At 33.7% G+C, this 10,275-nt stretch overlaps 1 protein-coding gene across 1 annotated transcript; it reads left to right on the top strand.

Annotated features, from left to right (window-relative positions):
* The first annotated feature begins 3,333 nt into the window (after positions 1-3,333).
* Positions 3,334-9,934, top strand: Slitrk6 (SLIT and NTRK like family member 6). The gene is made up of 2 exons (XM_005008550.4): positions 3,334-3,859; positions 6,192-9,934. Exon 2 carries the CDS (start codon positions 6,216-6,218, stop codon positions 8,739-8,741), a length of 2,526 nt encoding a protein of 841 aa, XP_005008607.2. The 5' UTR covers positions 3,334-3,859; positions 6,192-6,215; the 3' UTR covers positions 8,742-9,934.
* The last annotated feature ends 341 nt before the right edge of the window (positions 9,935-10,275 follow it).

Here is a 10,275-nt window from a genome sequence, read left to right as displayed (position 1 = left end):
GTTTGTTTGTTTTAAGACAGGGTCCCCGCCAAGTCACTGAATTGTTCAGGTGGGGTAAACCCTGTAAGTATCAAGCCTCAGCCTCCCACAATGTTAGTTTTATGAATGCATGCCATCATGCCTGGCTACCTTTTTCTTTATCATTCTATTTTAACTGAAAAATTATCGGAAGTGTTAAAAAAAAAGCCTTTTTTATCACTTGTGTTCTCCTTTACACTTGTGTAATTAATTAGGAATTTATACAGTAAGTTGACAAGAAGTAATATATAGGAAAAAAATTCAAGAAAAAATATTTCAAATTTGTGCCTATTCTATATCACATAAAAAGATACATACTAAATTTGGATGAAATTAGGAGAAATATTTTTCTTCAGGGAATTTAATTTGGTTTATCCATAGAGGGTTTTGAATAACTTATCCTCTACACATTATGCTATTATATTTTCTTCTGATATTGCCTGTAAAACCTAAAAGAATTACACTGGGAGAATTATGACCACAGAGTCCTTAGAGAAATTGTTCCACTTCCTTGTTTTCCTATTGATTAATATTCTGGTTTGTAACTATCTATTTAAATCATTTGGCTGACTTAAATTAAATTCTGTCTGAACTAGAAGAAAATCGTACCAAAGAGTAATTTTTCATTTGCAGTCTAATTCCTTTTATTCACTTTTTAAATGAGTTTTTTTAAAATCTTTTTTCTCTTTATACATACCTATTTTTCTATTACATCTCCAACCACATAATGCCTTTAGAACAAGTGACAAGCTGGGCGTGGTGGCACATGCTTGAAATCTCAGGTCTCGGAGGCTGAGGCAGGAAGATCTCTGTGTCTTTGAAGCCAGTCTGAACTGCGTAAGCAAGCTTAAGGTCAGGCTGTACTGCATAGTGAGACCTTGTCTCAAAAAGAAAATTAAAAGTAAAAACAAAACAATTGTGATGTTCAGTGAATATAAAATAAGATAAAGTACAAATATTATATTAAAAATTATCACAGCCCCTTACTCTTTTAACAAATTAAGACAGCTTTAAAGACGATGTGAATATGAATAAGTGCATATCTGCAAATTATCATTGAATAATAATTGGATCTGATATTCTTCCATTTTGGTGATTTAGGCAAAATCAAATGCCCCCCTTTTAAATACCTGTTTTTTTTTATTTTATAGAAAAAATAAAACAAAATTACATAAAAAGATGATGAGAGAATAATAATACATGGCATATTATTATCTTTAAAGTAGGTATTCAGAGTGTAAAACATGGACATAAAATATTAACATTGATATTTGCACTTTTTTTTTTTTTTTCTGTGAGCTAAGGGACGCTAATAATGTTACTAACTTGTTTGTCTTCTCCCTTTTTCCTTCCTTCCTTTCTCCTTTCCCCAATCCTGGTTCTTTCTTCCTTTTAAACAATTTCTTCACATTTCACACTATTTAATGTACATTTTAGACCTTATTTACTTTTTCAGTATTTCAAACTAGGGAGGCAATATGATGCTTACACATGTGAGTCTGGTTTGTTTTACTTAAAGTATGGTCTCAACTTGCGTCCATCTACCTATAAAAGTCTCCAGTTTATCTTTCTTTATGGCTGAATAGTATTCCATTGTATAAAAAGACCACATTGTTTTTATTCATTCCTCTGTTGATGAGTATTTGGGTTGTTTACAGGATTTAGCTACTACAAATTGTGAGGCTATAAACATGGGTGCCGATGTATTTCTGTGATACGGTGTTTTAATTATTCTGGGAAATTTTCCAGTAGAGGAATAGCTGCATCAAATTAGACCTCTAATCAAAGCTGTTTGAGAATTATCTGTGTTGATTTCCACAGTGGTTACACCAGTCTGCACTCCAATCAGCAGTAGCGAAATGTTCCTTTTTTGGCACAGCCCCTTCAGCATTTGTTATTAGATGATTTCTCGATCATAACCATTCCTTCTGGAGTGAGATGAAATGTCAGTGTTGTTTTAATTTATATCTCTTGAATGACCAATGTTATTGAACTTTTTTCATCTATTTCCCCCTGTATTTTTTCATGTGAGCAGTGTGTATTTCTCTCAGATGACCATTTATGGATTGGGTCTTTGAATGTAGGAGTCTTTTTTTCAGTTCTTTGTATATTCTTGATAGAAGTCCTTTGCTTGAGGTACAACTGGCTATAATTTTTTTCCCACTGTTTGGGTTGTCTTTTCACTTTGTTGGTGATTTCTTTTGATGACCAGAAGCTTTTGAATAGGATGACATCCCACAACTAAATAACTGTTTTGAAATGAGTTCTGAAATTTAAAAGGTAGCTGCTGGAATCTATATGTAACAATGAACCTAAATAGAATGCTTCAAAAGAAATAAAGAATAGCATCTGGTATATTCACTTTGCATGTGAAAATATTCAGGTACTTGCAGTGTGTGTAAGAAAGAATGACATCTTTTTTTCTTTTTATCGGTACTGGGGATCGAACTCACGACTACCTGCTTAAGCCACTGAGCTAAAAAGACAAACAAAAAAAAAAAAAAAAAAAAAAAGAAAGAAAGAATGACATTTTCAAATCAAGCATATTCAGAAATAAGGAATCTGATAGTTGATAGTTTCATTAGGATTATTCAGAAATTTTTAACTGTTGAAGAAGCTAGTAACCTTTTTAAAAATCAGATTTTTTTCTAAAAATCAGGACACTATAATTCTTATGTACTTTTCATTTATGTCCTATAATCTATGAAGATATAGTGTCATGTTTGAGAGTGACAAATAATGTTAGAGCAATGGTATTCATTTTGTAAAGATTTTTGAAATGCATCTTAAAATAATCATAATTTCATTCTAAATATATACATTATCTTAAAATAACTGAGGGAGGACTTCACCCTTGGTTTCATCATTGAACATTAGCTTAGTGGAATAATGAAGTATAAATTAGAGTTTTAAAATTTAAGGGGTGAATACAAACGTTTGTATGTTGCAAGGAAGTACTTTGTATTAATGCTTTAAAATTTAACTAGTGTGCATTTCAACTCTAAAGAGTTTTTTTTTTATGTATTTAAAAAAGATAAAAACTAACTCTTCTGCATGCATCCTGCTTGCCTTTTTGCCTATGTATGTACCATACAGTAATGTGTCAGATGAAAAGTTAACGTAAAACATTATTTTTAGAATTCTACAATAGCAAAATACATAGTTAAATATTTAAAATGTCATGGAATTATTTCCATCAACATTCATTTGCTCTGTGCATGGTGTAAAAAGAGTGGAAAGACCATTTGCAGAAAGAGGAGGAGTGGAGCGGTCCCAAGGTGGAGCTGTCTCTTGTGTTATACGACACTGTGCAGATTAAAGCTCTGTGATTGGAAAGGGCTTAAAGGCTGAGTCAAAAGCCAAGAAGTCTCTTTATTTACGCCTACCTCCCAGCCCTTGGCAATCTGACTAATAACAAACTGAGCTAACAAGAAAGACTAGAAAGGGAGGAAGGAGAACACTGCTGCAGCTTGGATCTACAGCGTAAGAAAGCAAGAGTGATCAGTCTCAGCTCTGTTAAACATCTTGTTTGTTTACTGCATTCAGCAGCTTGCGAATGGTTAACCATACACAAAAAAGTCAGCGTAGTGCTGAAGTATGCTGTGAATTTTAATTGGGGGACAAAAGGACAACTGCTTCAGGATGCTCTCACGTGCACACTGCTTGCAATATTTCCAATGAAATGCTTAGCATTTTGTCTATGACTAGAGATTATAACTTTCCGAAGCTACGGGACTTGACAGAAAGTACGTGGTGTTTGGTTAATAAAGAAACTGAAATACTTTGAACATCTCTTGCAGCTGTGCATTACAGATAACGTCAGGAAGTCTCGGCTTCACAGGTAAGATGAATGTTTCCAGTTTTTCTTACACTCATTTTTGCATTACTATGAAGTGATTGAATTTATATGTTTTCCTTGCTTGTAAAAATCCAGTAACTTTGCCTTAAAAGAAAATCAATTTCACTTTTGGCCAAACTAATACTGTACCAGATGTCTATTTTCTCAGAGAAGCCGAAGAGCAGTCTGACAGCTGGTTGTGGAGACTAAGTGTAATAATATGCTACTATTTCTTTTGCAACATGCAGCTTGTTACTGGGCACTAAATATGTGGACTTCTGGAGAAATATCGTGTCCAAAAGGCACTGTTAAATTTCAAGTAGCAGCAGAATTTCAGAGAAGTCTTTGTATTTTGCATGTTATTTCTATTATTTTCTGATTTATAAGTGTGTATTTTCTGACAATAAGTAAGCACAGTTCTGTCCTCCCTATGATTTTATGGATGTGGCTCAGAAAAAGTTTGTAAGTCTGTGTGCATTTGTGAAAAGATTGGGAATTGTTCCCTGGCACGTCTTGAAAAACATGAAAGATATATGTGAGTTTGTTTTAAAGAAATGTAATCAACTGGAAATTATTTGTTATTTTCTCAAGATGTACTTGATGGAATAAATCATTTTCTTTGTTGGTAGTTTATGGAGAAGTATTTAAACTGTTTTAGGAAGCTAATACATAAATTGAAGACTCCAACTGCAAGTTTCTTGATGCTAAGCACAGCACTCAGAGCTGTAAATCAGACTCTTTCCCTGTGGAAATATAGTCTCCTAACTTTTCCTGTGGGTAGGAAGATTCTGTGCTGTTTTGTTTCACCAAAAGTAGCCATGCACTTTTCTAGAAACATCGAGACTATACGTGCTTACAGTACAACAATGTATTTTGGGGAAATGAAAGTTTGCTTTCTAGATTATTGATTAGATTCTATAATATTTTATCAGTTTACAAATTTTATTTAAAATTAATATTCACATTTCATTCAGAAAAATAATGGTACTATCAGTTTCAAAAGCTCAATAATTTTAAGAATGCAGTGTTCCTTTCTACTTGGTTTATGTATATTAATGGTGTGGTGTTTTGCAGCAGAAAATAGTAAATATCATTAGAGTTACATATGGTTACCTTGCCTTTGTGTCATTTTAAAGCAATAATTGTTTCAAGGACTGTTGTCTCAAATACATGCATTACATTTTTGAAGGAGCTGTATTATGTGAGTTTGTTATTCTGAGCTGTCATTTTTGAACAGCTAGACATGCTCTGAAATATTTTAAAATAATACACTTTGTGTTTGAGTCATTTGAAATTTTAACCCTTATAATAGTGACAATCAACTGCTTAATTAAGTGATGACATTCAATGCCCTGAAGCCTGTTTCAAGATTTCATTGGGAGGTCAATAACTTTAAATTTATAAGAGGCATTGTTTATTTTTTGTACTAGCCTGAAGTAAGGCTAAAGATCAAGTTTTCTTCTTTAGCTTTTAATAATTTTATAATGATGAATGAAAGCATTAAAAAGTAGAAGGAAATATCTTAGATCTAGAAATTCTAAATACAGCATGACATCGGTGAAATTAGACTGAGTATGTGTAAGACCACATACCTGATAGAATAATGCTTATTACAAACTGCCTCAACCTGGATTCTCAAAACAGAGACCTTTTTATAATGCTTTATTGTTTTACATATTTGAGGATGCATTCTTTTAAAGTTTTTTTAATAGTTAAATTAATAAGTACCTTTTATCAAAGCCAAATTGGCTAAAAAGACACGTGTAAGTAAACAAATGAAAATATATACCACCTACAAACATGCATATACACATATACACATGCATGTATTCATTCAAACTATCATTTTTACATTTCCTATAGCTATGCTTTCAGCTAATACCCCATACTTATGAAACAATCCTGCAGGCTTAAATTCATTTACTTTGAGCAAAAAGAAAAAAAAAATCAAGGTGTTTTCAAATATACAATTTTCCATTATATTTAAGTATCTGCGGTCCATTTAGCCAGGGAGCTCCTCTCTTATTTATTAAAATTCAGGTGATTTGGAACAGAAGTGATATAATATTTCCAATTCTCCTTGTCCTAAATTTTATACATTGACCTTTATGCAAGTTAAAAATATTTCATAATATGTCTTGAGTTTTAAGAGGAAGAAAAAGAAAATTTGATGTAACAAGTTATTCATTGCAAGTGTTATTCAAATACTGTTATGCAAATGTTAATCAGTTATGCATTGCAGTTTTCTTTGCAATCAATACTTTGCTTTTTAAAGGGAAATCTATAATTTTGAAAACATCATTAAAATCTCTTGCTATTGCATTTTATTTTACAGAATCAAACTCCATCATATGTCAACATGAAGCTGTGGATTTGTCTCTTATATGCATCCTTCTTTGCCTGTGTGACTTTCCAATCCCAATCTCCAGTACCCTCAGTCAGAGGCTCATGTGATAATCTTTGCAATTGTGAGGAAAAAGATGGCACAATGATAATAAATTGTGAAGAAAAAGGTATCAAGACTTTATCACAAATAAATGTGCCACCATCACGACCTTTCCAACTAAGCTTACTAAATAATGGCTTGACAGTGCTTCACATGAATGACTTTTCCGGGCTTACCAATGCTGTCTCAATACACCTTGGATTTAACAATATTGCAGATATCGAGACTGGTGCATTTAATGGCCTTGGCCTCCTTAAAAAGCTTCATATCAATCACAATTCTTTAGAGATTCTTAAAGAGGATACTTTCCATGGACTGGACAACCTCGAATTTCTGCAAGCTGATAACAATTTTATTACAGTGATTGAACCAAGTGCCTTTAGTAAGCTCAACAGACTTAAGGTGTTAATATTAAATGACAACGCTATTGAGAGTCTTCCTCCGAACATATTCAGATTTGTTCCTTTAACCCATTTAGATCTTCGTGGAAATCAGTTGCAGACATTGCCTTATGTTGGATTTTTGGAACATATTGGCCGAATATTGGATCTTCAGTTGGAAGACAATAAGTGGGCCTGTAATTGTGATTTACTACAGTTGAAAATTTGGCTGGAAAACATGCCTCCGCAATCCATCATTGGGGACGTAGTTTGCAACAGTCCTCCATTTTTCAAAGGAAGCATACTAAGTCGGCTGAAGAAAGAATCTATTTGCCCTACTCCACCAGTGTATGAAGAACATGAGGACCCTTCAGGATCATTACATGTAGCGGTGACATCTTCAGTAAGTGATAATCAGCTGTCAGCGAAGACCATGTCCATTGTAAAACCACCTACCAAAGCGCCAGGTTTAATACCTTACATTACAAAGCCATCCACTCAACTTCCAGCACCCTACTGTCCTGTTCCTTGTAACTGCAAAGTCCTATCCCCCTCAGGACTACTGATACACTGTCAAGAACGCAATATCGAAAGTTTATCTGATCTAAAACCCCATCCACAAAATCCTAGAAAGCTGATTTTAGCGGGAAACATAATTCACACATTAATGAAATCAGATCTGGTGGAATATTTCTCTTTGGAAATGCTTCACTTGGGAAACAATCGTATTGAAGTTCTTGAGGAAGGATCATTTATGAATCTAACAAGATTGCAAAAGCTCTATCTAAATGGTAACCACCTGACTAAACTAAATAGAGGGATGTTTCTTGGACTTGACAATCTCGAGTACTTATATCTTGAATACAATGCTGTTAAGGAAATATTACCAGGAACCTTTAACCCAATGCCTAAGCTTAAAGTCCTTTATTTAAATAACAACCTGCTGCAAGTTTTACCACCACACATTTTTTTAGGACTTCGCTTAACTAGGGTAAATCTTAAGACGAACCAGTTCACACACCTACCTGTAAGTAACATCTTGGATGACCTTGATTTATTGACCCAGATTGACCTTGAGGATAACCCTTGGGACTGTTCCTGTGACCTGGTTGGATTGCAACAATGGATACAAAAATTAAGTAAGAATATAGTGACGGATGATATTCTCTGCAGTTCCCCAGAACATCTTGACAAAAAGGAATTAAAAGCTCTCAACAGTGAACTTCTTTGCCCAGGTTTAGTAAATAATCCATCTCTGCCAACTCAGAGCAGTTATATTATTGTCACTACTCCTACAACAACAACAAATACAGCTGGTACAATTTTAAGATCTCTTACTGATGCAGTACCACTGTCTGTTCTTATATTAGGACTTCTGATTGTGTTCATAACTATTGTGTTCTGTGCAGCAGGAATAGTGGTTCTTGTTCTCCATCGCAGGAGAAGATACAAAAAGAAACAGTCTGATGAGCAGATGAGAGACAACAGCCCTGTGCATCTTCAGTACAGCATGTATGGCCATAAAACAACTCATCACACAACCGAAAGACCCTCTGCCTCTCTCTACGAGCCCCACATGGTGAGTCCCATGGTTCATGTTTATAGAAGTCCATCTTTTGGCCCAAAGCATTTAGAAGAGGAAGAAGAAGGTAATGAAAGAGAAGGAAATGATTCAAAACATCTCCAAAGAAGTCTCTTAGAAAGGGAAAATCACTCACCACTGACAGGATCAAATATGAAATACAAAACTGGAGACACAACCAGAGAATTTTTATCCTTCCAGGATGCCAGTTCACTATATAGGAACATTTTAGAAAAAGAAAGAGAACTTCAGCAACTGGGAATCACAGAGTACCTAAGGAAAAACATTACTCAGCTCCAGCCTGATATGGAGGTACATTATCCTGGAGCCCATGAAGAACTGAAATTAATGGAAACGTTAATGTATTCTCGGCCAAGGAAGGTACTGGTGGAACAGACTAAAAATGAGTATTTTGAGCTCAAAGCCAATTTACATGCTGAACCTGACTATTTAGAAGTCCTGGAGCAACAAACATAGATGTAGAGTTTGAGGGCTTTCACAGAATTGTGGTGATTTGGTCTGAAGTTCAAATCTTGGAAATAAGTGCCTTTTATAATTTTTGTCATCAATTAGAATTTAAGCACAGCAGTAATCCTATGGGAAAAGAGAAGAAGGAAAAGAAACTCAGGGACTACTGGGAGAAGCCATGGCATTATCTTCAGGAAATTTAGTCTGTCCTAAATAAAATAAATCCTTGCGTGGAATTCATACAAGGATTATACTGATATTTCATCATATATTAAAAAGCATTTCATAGAAGTCCTCTTGCACATCTAAAAGGGTCAAAACGTAAATAATCATTTTTCATGAATGATTTTATCCTTGAATAATAAATTTGAGTTTCATTATTTTAAAATGTACCTTATAATATGTAAGGATTATGTTACTTATCACTAGTATATACTTTAAAAATATGCATTGTCAGACACACTTAATTTTCCTGCAATTAATGCAAAAAGAACTGAAACATGAAAGTCCTAAGTAGTGACAGTAAGGAATAAATGGAAATGGTTGGCATTTTCTGGGGCTTAGTGGCCCAAAACTTTGAACAATGGCAGATTAAACAAATGTCACTCCTATGTTTTCTGAATTTAAAATACAAAGAGGATTAAGAGTTTAGGTGGAATATATGGGCAAACTTTATTGTTTTTCTAAACATTTTATGTAAGTATTCTTAATGTCAATGCTGCTGTGACTGAGGTATATCATTTGTGCTCAAAGTTTAATTCTTCATAGGATATTTTTACAAGCTACTGAGATTCAACTGTAAATATGATTAGAGCACTGATGAAGTTTGCTTTCTTTCATAGTATTAATCCTTTGTAAAGCTGAATGACCATGATAGAAATATGTTTGAATATGTTCCTTGTGGCAAGTAATTCAAAGGTATAAAACAAATAGTAAAAAAAAGTTGTTTTATTTTTGTTGATATATACTGATAGATGCCATAAATTAGTAGCAAAAGGCACTTCTTAAGGTAAGTGATTTAAGTTCCTTCAAGAGAGGGACAATGTAGCTTTATTTTACAAGAAGGTATAGCTAGATTTCTATGAACTATTTATTCTGTACAGTTTTGTATATTTTTGGTTCACAAAAGTAATTATTCTTGGGTGCCTTTCATGAAAATTGAAAATACTGTTCACCACAATAAAAGTAAAATGAAAACTAAATATTCAAATGTGCTTTCTTCACTTAGTATGTCCTGTAATTCAATAATATCATGACTAATGCACACACAAACACAATATTACACACATAAGCATGTCTGCACTTGTGCACATACACACACGAAGGTTTCTGTTTGTTATGCACACAGAAGTATTTTGTTCATTATGTGCAAAAAGGCTATTCAGTTTCTAGGTTTGACTGACACAAAGCCAAGCTTCAACTCTGAGTAGCAGTTTTCTCTTTCAATTAACTTATTTTCAAAAATCATACAAATGGAAATGACTTGTTATTCTTCATTTTAATTATAAAACCAATGTAGCAGTTTTTTACAAGGTGAAATCAG

Source organism: Cavia porcellus, unplaced genomic scaffold, assembly GCF_034190915.1.
Source record: "Cavia porcellus strain 051 isolate PalLab524CR breed Dunkin Hartley unplaced genomic scaffold, mCavPor4.1 scaffold_4, whole genome shotgun sequence".
Taxonomy (NCBI): domain Eukaryota; kingdom Metazoa; phylum Chordata; class Mammalia; order Rodentia; family Caviidae; genus Cavia; species Cavia porcellus.
Note: the sequence above shows the minus strand (reverse complement) of the source record. Positions and strands in the feature narration are given on the sequence as shown.

Bases quoted from the DNA above. Each gene is read 5' to 3' on its own strand.
- Slitrk6 (XM_005008550.4), top strand. From the start codon at position 6,216: ATGAAGCTGTGGATTTGTCTCTTATATGCATCCTTCTTTGCCTGTGTG.